A 21,386-nucleotide genomic window follows, 5' to 3' on the forward strand; every position below is an offset into this window, starting at 1 on the left:
TTCTAGGTAGTGCATTCCACATCCTAACAAAAACAATTTTAACCTTGCCCTTTGCTCTTATGGTAATTACCTTAAAACAGGGCGTTCCAACATTTTGGCTGCTGTAGGATGGGTTCCTTATTTGAGAAAGGTCCACGGGTCCCATCCAGACGACTGGTGATTTTAGCCAGTTCATGACCATTTCCAATATTCCAACATCCACTCCCTCCCTCCCTGGTGAACGTCCTCCTATAGCAGTGGCAGGAACTGGCGGTTGGGCTCCAGGATTACAGCTGTCCTCACAGACTGCTTGTCAGACATCAAGTCCTGGATGAGAGCTAACTTTCTCCAGTTGAATGACAAAAAGACCAAGGCCCTCCTCCTTGGTTCCTGTCAGCGCATCCATACTTCGGGCGCTGATAGCATCACCCTTCATGAATGCACTCACGGAGCCAATACGGAAACTCGGCATCCTATTAGAACCTCAACTATCCTTCATTCCCCACATCCATACCATGAAGCATTCTGACTTTCACCACCTCGACAACATTGCATGGCTCTGCCACTGTCTCACTGCAGGCCGCCAATAATAATAATAATCCTTGCATTTGATATAGCACTTTTCACATCTTCTTGATGTCTCAAAGGCTTCATAGAATATACTGTAAAGTGAATTGACTGTATATTTATGGGTGAAACGCGGCAGCCAATTGCGCACAGCAGTGTCCCACAAACAGTCATGGACTGAAAATGACCAATTTATTATTGTTTTGTTTTTTGGAGGTATTATTATTATTAGGCCAAGACCCTCAGCCATGCATTCATCACATCCAGGCTCAACTACACAAACTCCCTGCTTGTCAGCCTCCCTAACTCCCTCCACAGGCTGCAGATCACCCAGATGTCAGCAGCTTGTGCCCTCACCCACACCAGGCTCTGCAACCCTATCACCCCCATCCTCGCCTGACTCCACTTGCTCCCCATCAGTCGGAGGATACAGTTCAAGTTCCCGGTCCTCACCTTTAAAGCCCTCCATGACCTTGCTCCTCCCTACCTCTGTGACCTCCTAACCCCCTACCAACCTGTCCGCTCAACGGGCTCTGGCCTGCTTCACGTCCCCAGCCCTGCCTGCCCCACCATTGCCGCGCATCCTCCTGACGTGAAAGGTGCTATACAAATGTCATTTGTTGTTGTTGTCTCAGAGCGCTTAAGAACATAAGGTTTTACTAGGCGAAAGAAGACCAAGGTCCATCCAGTTTGCCTTCCACCATCCTGGCAATCGCTTGATGTGTTGTGTTCCAAGTATATATTTGTATCCTCAAGGCTCGACTATGGAATATCCCTCCTTATTGGCCTCCCCAACTCTTCTCTCCACAAGCTACAGATCATCCAGACATCTGCAGCTCGTGTACTCTCCCATACCAGGCTCCGTGACCCCATCACCCCCACTATCGCCCGACTCCCAATCCCTCAGAGGATAGAATTCAAAATGCTCATCTTCACTTTCAAGGTCCTCCATGGCCTTGTCTCCCGCCCGACCCGCCCTACTGTTGGCGTCCGGGCTTTCAGCCTCTCTGTACCCACCCTTTGAAACTCCATCCCACAATCCCTTTGCCTTGCTCCCTCGCCTCCTTCAAGGTGTGACTCAAGACCCTCCTTTTCGACTGTGCAATCAGCCACCCTCCTACCTCTCTAGTCTCCTTATTTAAGGAAGGATGTACTTGCTTTGGAGGGGGTGCAGCGTAGATTTACGAGGTTAGTACCAGGGATGAAGAGGATGAGTGACGAGGAGAGGCTGACCAATTTGGGCCTATATTCTCTAGAATATAGAAGAATTAGAGGGGATCTTATAGAAACCCATAAGATCATCAAAGGGCGTGATAGAGTAGATAGTGGGAGATTGTTTCCCCTACTTGGAGAAACTAAAACCAGTGGTCACAACCTTAAAATCAGAGGCCAGCCCTTTCGCACTGAGTTGAGGAAGAACTTCTTCACTCAAAGGGTGGTGAATGTGTGGAACTCACTACCCCAAAGGGATGTTGACACTCGGTCCTTGAACATATTCAAGACCGAGATAGATAGATTTCTTATTGCAAAAGGGATTAACAACAACAACAAGATTTCATTTATAGAGTGCCTTTCACGTAGGGAGGACGTCCCAAGGCGCTGGACAGTTGGGTCGGGACCCGAGCAGGGGGGAAATGGTCAGGGTGCGGGGAGGGAAGGGAGGGAGCGAGGAGGGGGTAGAGAGTCGAGAGGGGAGCTGAAGGCTCGGTCAAAGAGAAAGGTCTTGAGACTGGCCTTGAAGGAGGAAAGGGACGAGGCGGCGAAGGCACTGGGGGATGGAGTTCCAGAGACTAGGGGCTGAGAGGCCGAAGGCCTGGCCACCGATGGTAGGGCGGTTAGGGGGGGTGATGTGGAGCAGATCGGAGCCAGAGGAACAGAGGGTACGGGCAGGTAAATAGGGGGATAGTAGGTCAGAGAGGTAGGGGGGAGCAAGGCCGTGAATGGCCTTGTAGGTGAGGATGAGGATCTTGAATTTGATCCTCTCGGGGATGGGGAGCCAGTGGAGGCGAGCGAGGGTGGGAGTGATGTGGTCCCGAAGCCTGGTGCGGGACAGTACTCGAGCTGCAGAGTTCTGAATGACCTGCAGCTTGTGGAGGGAGATGCCGGGAAGGCCGGCGAGGAGAGAGTTCCCATAGTCCAGCCTTGAGGTGATAAAGGCGTGGACCAGAGTTTCAGCAGCGTGAGGGGTGAGGTAGTGCCGTAGTCTGGCGATATTCCGGAGGTGATGGAAGGCGGTGCCAGTTGTGGCGCGGATATGAGGAAGAAAGGACAGCTCAGGGTCGAACAGAACCCCGAGGTTCCTGACCGGCTTTGAGAGGTGGAGAGTGCAGCCTTGGATGCTGATGGTGTCAGCGCCTGAGGTGCGGAGGCGCTGACGTGAGCCAATCAGGAGGGCCTCGGTTTTGCACACGTTGAGCTGAAGAAAGTTGTCTCTCATCCAGAACTCAATGTCAGAGACAGGCAGCTGTCAGGACATCGGTGGTCGTGGAGTTGAGGGTAGAGGAGGAAAGGTAGAGTTGGGTGTCATCCGCATACATGTGGAAGTTAACCCCATGTCTGCGGATGATGTCACCGAGGGGGAGCATATAGAGGGTGAAGAGGAGGGGACAGAGCCCTGAGGGACACCACACGAGACAGTGCGGGGACTGGAGGAAAAGCCGTTTGTGGAAACAAAATGAAGACGGTGGGAGAGGTACCACTGAAGGACAGGGCCTTGAAGGTTGAGGTGGGAGGACACGCGGTGGAGGAGGATAGCGTGGTCGACCGTATCATGGGATATGGGGATAAGGCAGGGTTAGGTTATTAGCTGGAGTTAGATTGGAAGATCAGCCATGATTGAATGGCGGGGCAGGCTCGAAGGGTCGAATGGCCTACTCCTGCTCCTACATGTTGTTATGTTATGCCCTCTCTCATCCTGACCCTGCCCCCCCACGCTCGGGTCCTAATCCCCTGTTCAGTGCCTTGGGACATCCTCCTGATGTGAAAGGTGCTTTACAAATGCAATTTTTTGTTGTTGTATCCCGGGATATTAATAAGAATACAAGATGTTCTGCATGCTTTCCTCCCAGCAAAACACTGGTGAGCCTGGAGCTGTCTGTTGGGAGATAAAACGTCAGCCTTGGTAAGCTATATATTGAGATTTGCATAGGATATGCATTGCATGTGTCTGGTACTACTGTACCTTCCTGCTGCCCTATTTATCTATATTAAAAAAATTATGAAAATGCACAGTAGATCTATTGGAATCATTAGAGATTTATGGACTAGGTATGTCAGAACTGAAATAGGTAAGATGGAAGGGTCCCCAATACAAGATTGATAATGATGCCATATGCCACTAATCGTATAGCATTAGTTTCTACTTGAGAGATCTGTTAATCATTCTTGGGGGGCTGTCAAGTTTTAATTTAAGTGTTGTAAGACTTGAAAACAACATTAATTTTTGTTAAAATTATCAGGTTAATTTCAGTTTCAAGTTTCTATAATTTCTAAGTCTGTTTTGATGGCACCTCTGCTTAAAATGCTTAATGGTCAACATTCCATCCGATTCGTCACAAATTGATTCCTTGTGATGAGATGCAATGTTATTGCAAAAATGAGGGTGAGAAGAGCTGAGGCTTTTGGCTGTGTAAAATCTCTTGTCTGCACTACCTGATATTATATGCAACGTTTAACTTAAAGCATTTACATCAAAGTCTTCTTTACTTACAAGAACAAGACAGACTTTCTGAACTTTATTTTGTAGCTTAAATAGCTTGTCCACCTTGCTCACTTCAGGAGAACATAACATCTTGTGGTGTACAGCACCTAGTACTCTAGATAGGCTTATTGTACAATAAGTTAACCCTGTTGTAAAGGTGTCCTCCTTCCTCCCTCTCCCCTCGGACCAATGTCCTAAGGTTGTGCCTGGACACTTTTGTGACATAAGGTGGGATCAGTGGCTATTCTTGAGCATAGTGCGAATGCGGCGGATGTGATGTTAGCGGTGACTCGATTGCCTGGAAGTCAAGCTTTTTTTTGTGCAGATAACTCAATCTCTGAGAGATTGGCCCTGGAGAACTGTATTGCAACCAGGTTGCCATGGATATAGTAACTATATTGTCTCTTTGGTTTTGTTCTCTATTTCACTTTAACCATGTACCTGGCTTTCCTTTTTAATTGTTATCACTTACTTGCAACAATAATTACCACACTCTCTTGATCATTTTGTGGCATGATTGATCCATTTAATTACTGATTACATATTAATTATCTGGCATTTATTTAGTCAGTTATATTTGTTGTCTACAAAGTTTATAAAAACAACTAAATGCTTCTGAATCTGGGTGCATTGTTTTTCATTATTTGTTCTTCAAATTTCATTTCCTCTATAGACAAGATCTTACTTTTGATATCTGCATCCGAATGGTGCATTTAATAAAATTTTAGGAGCCTGTAGGTTGACCCAGTGCTCCCCAAATATAAGCCCTTTCTAGCTTGAAGAAATCCATTTATGGCTACCCTCTGTTTGCTGTTATGATTGTTTTTCTATTCAGCACTTTACTTGGTAATCATGATTCCATGATTATTAATCTTAATTCATTTCTGTTTTGGAATGTTGTAAATGCTTTACTGCCTTTACAGAATTGAAATATAATAACAAAATCTCAGAATCAAGAATTAGATAAAGTTGAGCTCCCCTTTTTGAACTTGTACTGTCAGTACTTTTATCAATTTGTGCTTTTCCAGGTGTTTGTTTACCATCCCCAAATAGAGCACTCGCTTTGCAAGTGAGAGACCTGAGTTCAATTCCAGGCAGGGCGAAACCTTGGGCAAGTTTCCTTACTCCCCACGCCTAATAATAATCCCTCCAAAAAACAAAAACAATAATAAATTGGCAATTTTCAATCCATGACTCTTTGTGGGGCATTGCTGTGCGCAATTGGCTGCCGCGTTCGCCCACAAATATACCGTCAATTCACTTTACAGTATATTCTGTGAAGCGCTTTGGGACGTCTAGAAGATGTGAAAAGCGCTATATCAAATGCAAGGATTATTATTATATAGATTCCTTAAAATTGTTTCAAAGTTTTCTCCTATTGCAAATTAATTGATTGGTTCCTAGTTACATGAAATATCTTTTTTCATTTTAAATAATGGGAGTTAAATTTGCCACTCTTATAATCTGCTAGTTTCTAAAAAAAAACTAGTTGCACCAATTTCTTTGCTACTATTTTAAAATGCATGTTCCTGGCATAGCAAGTGATAATCATGTTGGGTAAGAATGGAACACTTTTCTTGACATCTAGAGTTGTCAAGAATACTTGAGATGAATCCAGTCAGGAATTGATGCAGATTAACACTGCTTTCTGCTCATCTCAGAAATTTACTTTGATGTTCCAACAGCCCTATTGGAATGCTTTGTGGTTTTTCCCACATGATACAATTTTGCGGCCTCTGAATAAGACTGCCTATTTGTCATTTTGTGTTTTGGATTCATGCCGACTGGTAATTGAACTGTGACGGCCCAATCTTATTTCATGGACAACAGAGAGAGAGAGAGCAGATTTTCCACCAATCTTAAGTTGTATTCAAGTTCGATCTCAGACAATGTACCACAATATAAAATTGTTTTTTATTTGCTTCTGATTGTCTAGTAGGTAAAGGGACCACCAATGTGGCCGTTTAGACTGTAGGTTTGGATTTCCAAACTGCACTGTTAAAAATATATATATATTAATCAGGCAGTATTTGGGGCACTGCAATTGGCTTTAGAATCTGTGAGCCAGGAGGGAAAAAAGTCAGCCAGAGTTTCTGCTTGTGGTGTTCTGATGTAGAAGTGCACTACAAGGCCGTGAGATACCTTCACAAAATTCCTTTTGTCTGCATGTGCAAAGTTCTGTGCATGCACACAAGATTACTGGAGACATGAATTCCCCATACAGTGTGAGTAAATCATGTCCCTGGTAATCTCACACAGATGTGCGAAGCTTCGTTTATGCACGTGACTGCATTTTTTGATGGTAGTGCGAAGGTAGCTGATGATACTTTGTTAGTGTAGGGTTAGTTAGAAAATGTAGTGGTACAATAGTAACAGTTACCTTTTGATGGAATTGTACAGTATTTTACTTAGTGATGTAACCCAAGTTTTTTTAATATGCAATCCTTGCATTTGTTATGGTGCCTTGTCACATTAAAGCATCTCATAGTAGTGACTGTATTTGTTAGGTGAGTGGCAGCTGATTTGCACTACAATGTCACACAAACTACCAATTAAGCTATCAGCTGGAGTGCACAAAATTATTTTTCGAAAACTTGATAGCTAGGAACATAAATTTAGTGGAATGCCATAAGATGGTAATATTTAAAATTTGACTGATGTCTGAGGTTTTGGAGAAGTCTCAAGGCAATAACAAATTAATTCTAAAAGTGTTGTGGGTGAGTGAGGGTGGTGTTTCGAGAGAGAAGAAATTATGAATGGAATGATCAAGCTGAAAATAATACTAATGCTCGTAGATTAGGTCCGGGCTTTTAAGGTGATCTATAATATGAGAGTTGACGACAGCAACTATAATTTTTTAAAAAGTAAATGGTAAGAAAGCAAACAAGAAGGGATAGGGTAGGATTGCAATTTTTAAGATGAAGATGAACAAATTTTGAAGGAAAAGAAGAAATGGTAAACACTAGAACCATTTGGAGACATTTTTAGATAATGGGAGGAATACCATGGAACCACAGAAAGCACTTCATTTTACATCAGGGTGTGAAGGATCTTGGAAACAGGATGGCTGCTGAAATTAGATGTCAGACGAAGTAGGACAAACAACAATGGAGGCTTATGGCAAGATCAAATTAATTTCATCAAAATGAGAAAACTCAGCCGAAGATGTCATCTTTATCTGCAGTAAACCTTGTGATTGAGGCCAGAAGAGGGGGTGGAAAATTATTTGACAGTACAATAAAGCTTGCATAAGTCTTACTTTTATCATCACCTAAATCAGACATTCAACCAAGTCCCGTTCAGCTTCCTATCAAACCCACTTAGGTTTCTTTGCACTCCTCATATTATTCACCACCTAAATCATAACGCAGCTCTGTTACCCTCCATTACTCCCGCACTTTACTACTGCATTAAAATTGTGGAAAATGATGCCCTGATCCGTTGACGCTTGTACACCTACAGCTGGCTGAATTGAATTGTGCAAAATATAGTATTGATCCGCTGATGCATGCATGGAGGAACTTCATTTCCTACAATTCAAATACTTGCAGCTAAGTGCGCATGTGGTGACGGGTTAAAACTACATTTCCTGCGATTCACTGCAGTGGCAGGCGCACTTGCCGGCAAGAATGCTGAAGTACCACACGTGCACTTGTGTTTCATGTACTGTATTTGTCTGCTTCCCTCTTGAAACCCACAATGGACTCTGCTTCTGTCACCTTACTTGGCAGGGCATTCCACACCCCAATAACTCTATGTGGAACAAATTCTCATGAGCTCTACTTTCGCTCTTCCTGTGACTATTTTATATATCTGTCCAATTGTCACTGACAGGGCTACCAGTGGAAATAATTTCTTCCTATTTATCCTGTCAAAACCCCTTATAATTTGTAGATCTCCCATCAGATCCCTTCTCAACTTTCTCTGCTCCAATGAAAGGACCAACTTCTCCAGTCTCTGCTCACAAATATAATCTTTGATCACTGGTATCATTCATGTAAATCTTTGCATTCCCTCCAAGGCCTTGACATATTTCAAGTGAAGTGCCCAAAACTAAATGAAATACTCCAATTGCAGCCTAACCAATGATTTGTAGAAACTTACTAAGGTGAGATTTCATGGGAACAACAGTAGGATTGAACCAGGAAGAATGTCCAATTTGTCTTTGAAGAATTGGGTCTGAAATTTCCATGTGAGATAGAATATCAGTAACGATGGCGTTTCAGACTGAAGTAGCAGAAAAGTTATTTGGATTAGGGAAAATCAACAAATCATCTCAGTGAGTAGATTTGTTGCACACATCAATTAGTTTCGATGATTAGCGTGATTTGTTGGATGATGTTTTACAGGGTACAGGTAAGTGAATGTGATCAATGTGTTATTTAGCACAGCCAGTTCATCCATATTTGTGTTTAGTATTACAGTTGCTGACAAATTTCAGCAAGGACATTTTGGTTCATAGCTTCCTTGGGGGAGGTAAGCAAGGTCTCCTTGGAGTTGAATTGGTTTCAAGGTGACGTGCTTGTGTGACCGGGGATGAGGATATATCGAATGGGGAGATCTAGCTGTACCTGAGGACGCCATAGTGCCCTCCTCCTGTGAAAAGAGCAGAGTTACGCAGATCCCTGTGTCCCGTCATCCATCCCCGGCCAGCCCCCCCATCACCCCCCTCTCACCCCCTGTTTATTTTGTGAAGGACTCTAGATGGCTTGAAGACGTGATAAGGCACTGTATCAAATGCAAGGTTATTATAGAATTGCGTCAATTCTCGGTAGTGTACTCTGGTTCCAGAGCCAAGCGGGTCTGCAGTACTGAATTAGATTTAAGCTAAACTAAAAAATAGTTTCAAGTTAAAAGTGGATTTCACAGATTATAGCATAAATGTTCTTGCAACAGTTATTACTCTGAAGTTTCTTTATACAACTGTGAACTGCAGACTTTTTAAAGTTAACTAGTTGAATATGGTGACATGAGCTCATAGACAAATCCCAAAATATAATTTTAAAAAAAGTCTGATTTAGAATTAGCTTTTACACAACTTTCAGAAATAAGAGTAAATGTAGGCCAAAAGATTCTATTTAAAGTAAGACATTTTTTCCTTCATCCTAAATATTTCTTTAGCACAATGAGAAATATTAGGCAACTATATATTGTTCTGCATCACCACGTCTTAGGCAAGAAATGCACATTCAAAGAGGAAGAATCCTCCACTCCTCCTGATCCAACCGCCAGCTCGGGTCCAAATCCTGATTGTCCAGCACCTTGGGACGTCCTCGCAGCGTGAAAGGAGCTATACAAATGTAATTTGTTGTTGTAAAACTGACAGTCTTTATGTATTTCAGCTGTCTCATTCGGAACAATTTACTTGAAATGGCTTCTATGTATAGGATAAGTCCCCTCCCAATATTGAAAGGCACAATATAAGTGTACAGGCTGATCCCTAATTATTATGATCCCTCTGGTTATAGCGAACTTGACATTGAGACCCACTTTTTCCCATGGATCCTTACCCTGATACAGCGATCATTGAAGCAGAACCCGAATATAAGTTCTGCAATCAAATCAAAATGGCGGGGGGGGTTGGCAGCCAATCACCTGGGTGCTTGGCAGTTAATCATGTGGGTGCTTAGCAGTCAATCACTTGGCTGCCAACCAGCAAACCAATACATGCAAGCGCCGGAGAGCGAGAGCGCAGGGTGTCAACTCACCTCACTCATACACCCGCTCCTGTTCCTCTTCAGTATGTGACTGCTCGCATGTGGAAAATTTGGCCATTTCAGTATTTAAATGTTTATAGCGAACACCTGGATATAATGCTCCTTTTTCCCTAAGTCTCCAAGGCATTGGGTATGTGAGGTCAGCCTGTATATTGTACTATAATAATTATTAGAATTTCAGAATTTATTATTTTTAGAAACATTGGGCTTTCCTTAATTTTGAACTTTTTTTCTAGACCTGCTACATCTGTGAAGAGCAAGGGCGTGAAAGCAAAGCAGCAACTGGGGCTTGTATGACTTGTAACAAGCATGGCTGTCGGCAAGCTTTTCATGTCACATGGTTAGTATTTTTGTTATATATAAAATAATAAAGGAGGGCTTCATTGATGATAGTGGGCAGATGCATTGCAAAGTGTGGTGCTGATCAATCTGGACCAGTTTGATCCCTGGTCTGTGCCAAGCTACTTAAACTTGGAATGTAGCCACACCATTTGGTCTCTATTATCTTTTAGCTAGTGAGGGGTAAATCAGTCATGGATCCTGCTTCTAGCTGTTGTCCATTGATCCTTGTGGAAAAATGCGAGGGTGGATATCCAGAACATGTTCCAGCTCTATTCTGTTGCCCTATGTTGTGTAGGCTCGATTGTGAACCACGTCCTCTTAAAATGAAAAAGCTTGGCTGTGTAACCAAATCAGTTGAGTTCATATCCCCATACATCATACTTGAGCTCCATAATGCTCTGGTCAGGCTGCACCTAGAGAACTGTACACAGTAACTGCAAGGTTCTGGAGGCAGTGCAGAGGAGAGCAATCAGGGTGATCGCCAGTTTTAGATGAATGAGGCCATGAGCAATGATTAGACAAGCTTGGGCTCTTTAGTCTTGAAAGATAGTGTCTCAAAGGGGACCTCATAAAGGTGTAAAATCCTGAGATCCTGAAGGGCCTCTTCAGCCAAACCGGTCTTTGATCTTGTGAAACATGGCAGGGTTGCTGACACCAATGCTCTCCACTATGAGCTGCTGTCTTGGGAAAAGGGAAACAATGGATTGAAAAAAGTGAGACCCAATGTGTGGAGTCCTGTAGCTCAGTGGTTAGACACTCGCTTTGCAAGCGAGAGACCTGAGTTCAATTCCAGGCAGAGGGCGAAACCTTGGGCAAGTTTCCTTACTCCACACAGAGCCTAATAATAATCCCTCCAAAACCCAAAACAATAATAAATTGGTCATTTTCAATCTACGACTGTTTGTGGGACATTGCTGTGCGCAATTGGCTGCCGCGTTCGCCCACAAATATACAGTCAATTCACTTTACAGTGTGTTCTGTGAAGCGCTTTGGGACGTCCTCCCGACGTGAAAAGCGCTATATCAAATGCAAGGATTAGTATTATAAAGAGTTTATGCAGAAATGAAGAATTATATTAGGTAACTTTCTTTGGATACCAAACACAATTTTAATGACCCTTTATAATCCATGAAGGTTAAGAGCTGATTTGATAAAGGTCTTTTAAAATTATGAAGAGTTTGATAGCCAATAGGTAGAAATCATTTCCACTGATTGTTGATTTAGTGACGAGAGGACATCAATTTAAGCTAATGGAGCAAATGAGGAGGTTAGGATAATTTTTTTCATGCACAGAGTAGTTTGGATGTAGAATTCCCTGCTGGGAGTGGTGGTTGGGGCAAAATCTATTTTGTCTTTCAAAGCAGACAAGATAAATAATTAAAGGAGTAAACTACATGGGTATGGGAAAATGGCAGGTAAATGGGACTCAAAGGATAACTCTTAACAGTGCCAGACACAATAGTCTGAACAGCCTTCTGAGCTCTAAACTTTTATGCTTTTATATTGTAATGCATTAAATGGAAGTGAATTTTCACTTGTGTGCATAACATTTTGCGTTTTTAAAGGGAACATTGGGAGTATTCTATGTTTGCTTCGGGGTAAGAAGGCATTGTATGAAAATGAGTGTTCCTGACTGGCGCAGAGCCTTGCATAACTTCACCCCCGAGTATCCATTCTTTCCTTCCAACTTCAGTTTAACTAACACACTTGGCATCTCTAACTGATGTCCTTGCTGAGTTTAGTTAAATCACTACAGACGAATGCGTTCCCAGGCCATTTGTCTTGTTTAAGCTCCACCCACAGCATGAGGCAGCATGGCCGTGTCAAACAGAGTTCACTGAGCTCTGTGATGTTTGATCAGATTATTTAACACATGGTACCAGAGTAATGAAGTGTTGAAAACAGAGTTGTAATGTAGATTTTTAACAGAAAATCTGATGTGGCCTTTGTTTACATTATTCAGTTTCTGAACAGATCTATTTGATGGTCTAACTGAAGATTTTTAAAAAAAATTTTGCAAAAAAATTGATGAATGATAAAACATTTAACTATGTATAATTTGGAAAGTCTCAAAAAGTTTGCTTTGTTAAATGTCTTTTGCCCTATCAATTCTTTTCTCCTACGCTACACTATTCCCCATCAAAGTGTGATGTTGATCAGTTTCATGGCCTCTGCCACGGATGATCAGTAATGGGATATGCAAGACTGCTGAGAGTTGTATTATTTCCCCACCTACTTGATGCCCAACATTCATGTAGTCTTAGCATGTAAGACCATTTTACTTGAAACAATCAATATCATGTAGAATTTGGGAAATTTCTTAAATTTCATTTTAATTTGAAAGCTGGCCTTGCCCAGTACACGTTTTTAAATTAAGGCTGAATTTAAGCTTCTTTTTTGCAATTCTCTGCGATCTTAAATGTAAAGACAAAATGGTCTTGCAAACTTTAAGAACAGGTGGAATTTTGGACCTCTGGCATCCTCACTTGGCAGAAAATGGGAAACTGCTATGTGGGGAATTGTGCTTGTGGTGTGATGCATTGCTATGAATCCAAAAACTGCTACTTGATAATCGTGCAGTAATTTTTAAATTTGCATTGGGTAACATCCAACCTTCAAAAGTTTTAAGAGAAATTTATTAGATTGAATTTTTTTAATCCAAATATTTTGCTTTGGAAGGGTGTGCATCGGAAAAATTACTGCTCCTTTCTAGCTGATTGAAATTCATAGTTCACAATCTACGATCATTGTCTCAATAAATATTATGGATTCACGCCAGGGTCCAATTTTGTACTAATATTAAACAGGATCAATGGTAGGAATCGGAACTGACAAAATGCTGAAAATATGCAGCAGTTTTATGTATTTGAGAGATGAGATGAATTTTTGAGGCTGGTTCCTGAATAAGCATTTCATCTTATTTTGTTTTTCCATTTCTAATATTGTTGTTACATGTGATTTATTTTTTATACTTTAAAAAAATTTCAAATAGGCTAGTGCAAACTGCCCTGAACTGAACATTGCACATAACACAATGCATTTCTCTACAAGTGTATAATTGCTATTGAAGTTGCTTTGAGACAGCACCTGACATAATCGCTATGCAGAATGCAATGCATTTGGAAATATTCTAATGTTATAAGTGCTTTACGAAGATGAATATTTTGCAGAGTCCAGAAGTATTGCAGCAAACTTTCAAATGCCTTGGTAGATTCAGTGCAGTTAAGGTAGAGAGCAATTTAAAAAAAGGCTTGAAAGCACTCAGACGCTATGCAGCGTGAAGGGCACTATATAAATGCAAGTTGTTATTGTACAGTCCCAATGTCAAAATTTCATGGGAAAGAATTAGGGTTTTGGTGGAGGATGGGGAGAGGAGAACACTTAAAACATTGGGTGGGGGAGAAGCAAAGAACTCATTGGTATGGAGAATGGGGTGGCAGTGCCAAAGAGGAGAAAGGTGCAACTGGACAAAATCTATTTGACAAACAGTTTAGTTTCTTGTTAATTTTACTTACATAATCTCAATTGTTTTTCATTTTCAGTGCACAGCTGGCAGGACTTTTGTGTGAAGAAGAAGGTTCAGAAGCTGATAATGTTAAATATTGTGGCTACTGTAAATATCATTTTAGCAAATTGGTAAGTGCCAAAATCTACTTCATCAATGCCACATTAAAAACAACAACTTGCAGTTATATGGCGCCCCCCAGGCCGGGCGGCATCCTAGAGCGCTTAACAATGGAGGAGCCTGATGCTGAGCCAGGGGTAGGGGGAAGATGGCCATAGGCATGGTCGAAGGGGAAGGTCTTCAGGCACAGCCTGAAAATGGAGAAAGAGTGGGCAAGCCAAAGGGATTGAGGGAGGGAGTTCCATAGCTTTGCAGCGTGGTGGCTGAAGGCACAGCCGCCGATGGTGAAGTGGAGGATTCGAGGGACAAGGAGGAGTCAGAAGAGTGGAGACAGCGAGTAGTGCTGTGAGAAGAGAGGGGGTTGGAGAGATGGGGGTTGTCAAGGCGTGGAGGGATTTAAACAGTAGAGTGAGAATCATGAAGTCGATCCGCTCTGACAGGGAGCCAGTGGAGTTTGGCAAGGGCTGGGGTGATTGGGGTGCGGCGTTTAGTTCTGGTGAGAATGTGGGCGGCGGAGTAAAAATAAGGGAATATTTTAGTAAAATCTAACCTACCCACTTGTGGCGTTGCTCAAATGAATTTCATGAAGTTATTGGATAACTTTTCTATCACAGCTGTTTTCCAGTAGTTACATGTCCTCATTATTCAATAGTGGTTTGGCATTCTACTTCTGGTATTCAATACTGGTTTGGTAAGAAAGGTTTGTAAACTGCTGAGAGTATTGTCAGTGATGGACCATTTGTTTTAAAAAGCAGAATATTGGCATGATGAGGGAAATTGAATTAATTCAAAAACTGGGAGTAGTTTGTCCATTTCAACAGAACTACCAAATGGGATCTAAAAGTACTTTACAAGAAGTGATATGGCTAAAGGGTCAATTATGGTACATCCTTTGTGTTGATTGTGAAAATCTGTTGAATAATTTCAATCAGCATTCAGCTAGATGGTCCAGTCTATTGGACTGTCTAAACATGTTTTTTAATGTTGGCAAGGTGCTGGCAATTACTCCTCTTTGGCAAAATTAAAACTGTAATACACCAGTTCAAGAAGAACTGCACAAGCAAGTTAATTTCCATGTGCAGTGCTTTGATTTGCCCCTGTATGGAGCAGTATAGAGCTGTTAGTATAACTGCTCATACCGACTTTGTAACTGGAGCATAAAATGCTTTGTAATATTAGCTCATTTGTTTTTCATGCTTCGATTAAATTTTTTAAATTAGTAAATTTTCCAGAGTTATCACGTCTGCCTTTTTAAATCGAAATTACTAAATGGGAATGAAGTCTATTAGAGTGATTGACATGAATGACATTTTGTTTATTGTTCAGCTTGAATACTACACCAGTTGAGTTTTGAATGTAAGCTGTAACATGTATTATTTTAACTTGCAGACAATTATTCAAGCAATTATGCTAAAATATAGTAATAATAATCTTTGCATTTGATATCATGTTTTTGAGATGACTCAAAGCACTTCACAGAATATATTGTAAAGTGAATTGACTATATTTTGTGGGTGAAACTCAGCAGCCAATTGTGTACAGCAGTGTCCCACAAACAGTCATGAATTGAGTGACTACATTTTTTGGGGAGGGATTATTACTCCCAGAATGCAATCCAGCAATCGACAAACAACTGAGTTCCTACTTACTGCTAGGTATACTGAGCTGTTTGGAGTAAGAAAACCTGCCTAAGGTTTTACCCTGCCCGGGTCTTCTCGCTTGTGAGGTGAGTGCGCTAACCACAATGCTACGGGACTCCACATGCAGTTCACATTTATTTTGACAATTTCAATATAACCGGGTGCAAGGTTCAGATATATTAAGTAAATAATGCCTCTCATATTATCTAACCCAAAACAACAATGACTCTCTGATAATGGAATTAATATATTTTGAGAGGGGCATGCTTCCAATTTTCATGTATTTTTTTTTCCTACTGTTCGCTACTTCACATAGCATGGAGGGTCAAATAGATGGTGATGTTGATCATGTTTCCAGGTCCCAGCATCTACTAATATAAGCTGGCCATCGGATGTGTTAGGGAACAGCCCTCGAATCACAGTCAACAATGTTTTTCAATATTTAGCGATATTCTAGAACTGAAGGAGAGGATATGGAGAACGTGAGCATGATCCTGTCTTTCATTCCACAAAGCAGTGTCCTCTGCTTCAAAGTGTTGCATTATCACACTGAGTGGAATTTTTTTTAAAAATCATTTTGCACACTAACATTCACACAAGCAAAGTGCAATCTACTTCCAAAGGTCATTGGAAGAAATGTGGAATGTGTGACATGTTGGTTCAAATCCTTGGTAGAGCAAAATAATGTTATGATTGATGAAAGAAATTCTATACAAGAAAAAAAATCCATTTCAATATCTCAAAACTAATTTGACGAAACAAATCTTCCCTGGAGCAAAACTTCCAAGTGAGTTCAACAAAATTTAGCAAGGCCATGAAGCTTCAGACGTTAAAAGCAACTAACTGTTTGCATTATTTTGCAAACTACATTCAACTGTAAGCATCGTTTTTGACAGTTTACCAGTGCAGTTTAAATTGTTCTTGTTACTTTCTGGGATTTACATTTGTTTAGATGTTCTGACATTGATCACCTATTAACATTTATTTCTCTCTCGTGTTGAGTTATTATTCTAAAAATATTTTTTAGAAGAAGGGCAAGCATTCATCTAATAATGCATATGAGGAAGGCTTGCGTAATTCCTCATTACGTCCTCAGTCCTTGGGAAAAAAAAGTAAATTGCATGATCTCTAAAGAGATTTCATATTTTACAGTGATTTTTTGCACAGAGATTGCTTTTACAAAGTTAAATGCAATTTTATTTGGAGGAGGAAGTTGCGAACAGTGAATTTAGAATAGATTATGAGAATACTGGTATTTACAAAATGTTACTTGGAAATATAATTGATAATTAATTGAATAAAGTATCCGAATTTTAGCAACTAGAGAATAAAAATGAATGAAAAGTAATTTAGCCTAGGATCATTATTTTTAATTTTTTGCATTTCCGATGATTTATTTGATCTTATCTACTATGGCTTTTTTTGGCAAACTTTCTTACTGAGATGGCAAAATGCCACATATTTCACAGGGGAGTTGTCACTTTTGAATGAAAATATAAGCATGACTAAATAGTAATTGCTTGCCAGCTGTCTTGCATTCCAAATGTTTATTCGGATACAAACATCCGATTGTCAGAGAACATCTTTAAAAATATTTGTTATTTAAACTGAAGTTTCACTTTTTTATGTATTGATACAAAGATTGCTTTCAGAAAGGAAAGAAATAGGGTGCAGTAAACTTGGAAATATTTGCTGAATGACCATTCATAAACTAGGCATCTCAAAACATAATTATCAATACTCAACCGATAATGTTTTGTATGTTCATAATCATTTTTAAACTACTACTAAAAATAGAATTAACTGAAGCAAAGGTTATTGAATAGCAATCTGGAGTGGGAATACTTGTTATGTATATATTTTTTCTTGCCAAACCCACTGTAACTCAGGAATCGAGCTGAATTGAACCCCTCCCCATTCTCCACCCGAGTGAAAGGTTGATGCGTTATGTTGACGGCCTCAGATTTAATATGTTGAAGTATGTAAATTCACGTTGTTGGGACACCTTTATCTTTACTGCCCATTCCCATACCAGACAGCATATTTACTGAGCCATCAGAGGAGCACAGGATGAAGAAAGGTATACTTTTTTATTGTTTTTGGTGAGTTTCATTTTGTGATATGTAAATAAAAGGTGTTCAGCAGGAAATTTACTACAGTATCTGATATTGAAGGGTGGGATATTTGGGTAGGACCATAGACTAGTCATGAAATTGGAACCAAGTTGAAAGCTAAATGGTTAATGCTTGAGCTATGCAGAAAATATTTTGGTATAATTGCGGTACATCACAGCAATTTACATTTCTACATAGTGCTTTTCAAGTTTGGAAGACATGACTGGGAACCTAATGTTTGGGATGAGGGGGGCGAGGGGGAAGTGCAAAAACAAAGGTGGCTGAAAGCAAAGTCAAAGAGAATGTAGATTTTTAAAATGGAAAGGGAGGGGGCAAGGAGAAGTGCAGTTAGGCCACCTGAATATGGAATGTCCCTAAGTCTAGGATGAATCTTGTTTGGTTAGCTGGGTATCTTAACACGTTGGAAACCCATTCCAAACAAGAGGTCCATGTGTCCCGTCTATACATAGAAATTCCAGAGATGATTATCGAAATGAAATGCGCACTCTCTTCCTGCTTACCTAATTCTGGAGAGCACTGGGTGCAGGTTGGCAAGTGCCAAGGCTTGAATCCCAAGCCTATGTTTCAGAGTATACTTCAGAGCTTGCCGTTGAGAACAGTTTACAATACTTGTCCAGCCAGGTCCACCCATTTGGGTTCGGGGTCAGTTTAACTTCTTTATTTTCCCTTCACTCCACTCCACCCTCCCCCAAGGATAGTCACTTGTTGGTCAAGCAGAGCCTTCATGCGATGGATAGCAGGTAGCAGCAACTAAAAATTTCCTGGTGAGCAGCACAGCTCAGAATGAAATGTGTGAAAGCAGTGCCGCCATTCTGCCCACACCTCAGATACCCAATAAGTGATGGTCGCTCCAGTTGGGAGATGTGGAGCTTGAACAGCATCTGCTGCCTTTCTGCATACCAATCAAGATGGATAGCAAGACCTGGATGTTTGAATGTGTATTCACAAACCTGTACTTCGGATATCTCCTCTTAGCAGCAGTCGTCCCAAGCCTCAGTTTCCTTGTCAACCATTTGATGGGCATTTGTCTTTTGTGTGGTGGGAGGACTTTTACAGGATAGCTTGTGATGTGGTAGCTGCATTGTTGATCTGGAGAAGTGGTGGCCAACAAAATACATTTTCTTGATTGAATATTTCTTGATTTACGCCATAAATACATAGAATATAATCCCTCAGGGAGACAGGTTGAGTATATAGATGGGGATAGAGATTAGGACATGGAAGGGGACAGAGGAAGGAAGACGAACCAAAGACATTCTCATTTCCAAAATTATGCTTGCTACCAACAGCTTACTCCCACAGACAGACACCTTGGAAGGTCTGTCAGAGTGAGCTGCTGGTATCAGGACATCCAAGCCCTGGATGAGAGCTAACTTTCTTCAGTTGAATGTCAGCAAGACCGAGGCTCTCCTAATTGGCTCCCGTCAGCACCTCCTCATCTCAGGCGCTGACAGCATCACCATCCACGGTTGCACACTCCACTTTGCCAATCCAGTCCGGAACTATGGCGTCTTGTTTGACACTCAACTATTCTTTCTACCCCACATCTGCGACATGATCCGCTCTGCCTTCCCCCACTTCCGCAACATCACCCGACTCTGCCGCTGCCGAAACCTTCATATGTGCTTCCATTACATCGAGGTTTGACTATTTCAACTCCTTGCTTGTCGGCCTCCCCAACTCCTCCCTCCATAGGCTGCCGATCATCCAAAACTCTGCAGCCTGCGTCCTCTGCTGCACCAGGCTCCGTGACCCTATCACCCCCATCCTCACCTGACTCCATTGGCTTCCCATCACACAGAGGATACAGTTCAAGATCCTGGTCCTCACCTTCAAAGCCCTCCATGGTCTCACTGCCCCATATCTCTGTGAGTCCTAACCCCCTACCATCCTACTCATTTCACTCCGCTCAGCAGGCTCCAGCCTGTTTCATGTCGCTTGCCCCACTATTGGTGGGTTGGCATTCTGTCACTCTGTTTCACCCCCCCACCCCGTGGAACTCCATCCCACAGTCCCTCTGCCTTGCCCCCTCCATTGCCTCCTTCAAGATCTATCACAAGACCCTCCTCTTCAACCAGCTTTCGATCTCCCTGTTTGCCTCCACCTCCAACCTCCCCAATCTCCCCCCCCCCCCCCCCAGGTCAGGTCTAAAACTCTGTCTGTCCAGCGCCCTGGGATGTCCTCCCGACATGAAAGACACTATACACATGTCATTTTGTTGTTGGTCGCAAGCATAATGCATAATTTCCTTCCAAGGTCTAAGCGCTCCTTTCTACTGCCCAAGATAAGATGAACCATTTTACTAGACTCGTACAACATCAGATGGAAAGTTTGTTCAGTGTTGCTCAATGCAAAACTTTTCACTACTTTCTTGTGGGGCTATCATACAGTATTATTGTCTTACACACACACATTCCCTTTTGATATTGATTGCAATAAATAATGTCCCTTAACTCCTTTACAAACATGATTTATTACTGTCTCTTGGATGTCGCTGTGCCAAGTCTTGGTGGAATGTATCTGCAAAAAGAACAATGCAAAATAATTTTCATACTTGTTTTACGAGTACTCGTGATGTTACTTGGTAGAGCAGTCCTTGCAGCTGGAGTCCTTGTGCTCCCCCACCAGGGCCCCTGCTCTTTGTAAACGTCACTGCATGGTCAATCTTCCACAGTTTGTGGAGTTGTAAACTACAACACAGCAGGATACGAGCAGTCTTTAAGCATTTATCTTCAAGGCGATCATTCTCTGGTCCTGCCGAAATGCATTATAACTTGCTTCACTGCATTCAAACCTTTAGTTAGTGCAGCTATTGATATTTACTGTGTAGATACAAGGCAATATTAAAATATTTTTGAAAATGTTTCACAGAAGTAGCAAAAAAAACTGATAAGTGGTGCATTATTCTTGTGTTTCAGTATTGATGTGAATCTAATAGTGTTTGCATTAGATTGTTTGCCTGATCAAAGTCCTCAAAAAGGTCATTAGCTTGTAGGATACTTATCATATTTATTGCCAGGTTTTGAAGAGGATGATGCCTAACCTGAGAATTACTAACTCGGTAGAGCCAAGAGATCAAACTTTGGATTTCTTAGTCCTGGATCATAGTGTTTATTTACTTAGCCATTAGAGGCTTGAAAATCCAGCTAGCCTTTCTCTCTAAGACCAATTGTGTTTAAAATTTAAGGTGGTGCAGAATTGTGGAAGATTCTTAAACTCAACCTTAATTTGCAAGAATGCTTTTTAACTACTGTGGAAGTGACGGTTTATGGACAGATTGGCTGTCACATTTGCCTACAAATACAATAGCATCACTTTATAGTATGTCCTGTGAAGTGTGTGAAATGTCCTTCCGACAGAAAAGGTGCAATATCAAATGCAAAGATTATTATAAAGCTGATCATAAATAACTCATTGAAGTGCCCATTATTCACATGTTAATAATGGCCACATGTGACAATGAGGTCTGTTTTATACCGTGAGTAAATAGCTGTATTTAATTGGTAACAAAGCTTCATTAGTTAACCATATAATTGAAGGCACCTGTAATTCCTTCTGTACATATGATGCATAATAATTGTTTACACATTTGTTTTAATATGGCACAAACTATTCTATTCAGGGCTCACAGGCATCTAATAACTGCTCAGTGAGTTATCGTTGGGTCTCTGGTGCCTATGG

General features: G+C 41.4%; 1 protein-coding gene across 3 annotated transcripts in view; it reads left to right on the plus strand.

Moving 5' to 3' along the window:
• The window catches only part of mllt10 (MLLT10 histone lysine methyltransferase DOT1L cofactor), a 98,405-nt gene that overhangs the window by 17,022 nt on the left and 59,997 nt on the right, over nucleotides 1-21,386 (plus strand). For all 3 annotated transcript variants that reach the window (XM_007889734.2, XM_007889735.2, XM_007889736.2), the window contains 2 exons: nucleotides 10,200-10,303; nucleotides 13,848-13,941. In XM_007889734.2, the coding sequence (XP_007887925.1) occupies nucleotides 10,200-10,303; nucleotides 13,848-13,941 (198 nt within the window). The remainder of the gene's footprint in view (nucleotides 1-10,199; nucleotides 10,304-13,847; nucleotides 13,942-21,386) is intronic.

The sequence above is a fragment of the Callorhinchus milii genome, unplaced genomic scaffold (assembly GCF_018977255.1).
Source record: "Callorhinchus milii isolate IMCB2004 unplaced genomic scaffold, IMCB_Cmil_1.0 Scaffold2, whole genome shotgun sequence".
NCBI classification, from domain to species: domain Eukaryota; kingdom Metazoa; phylum Chordata; class Chondrichthyes; order Chimaeriformes; family Callorhinchidae; genus Callorhinchus; species Callorhinchus milii.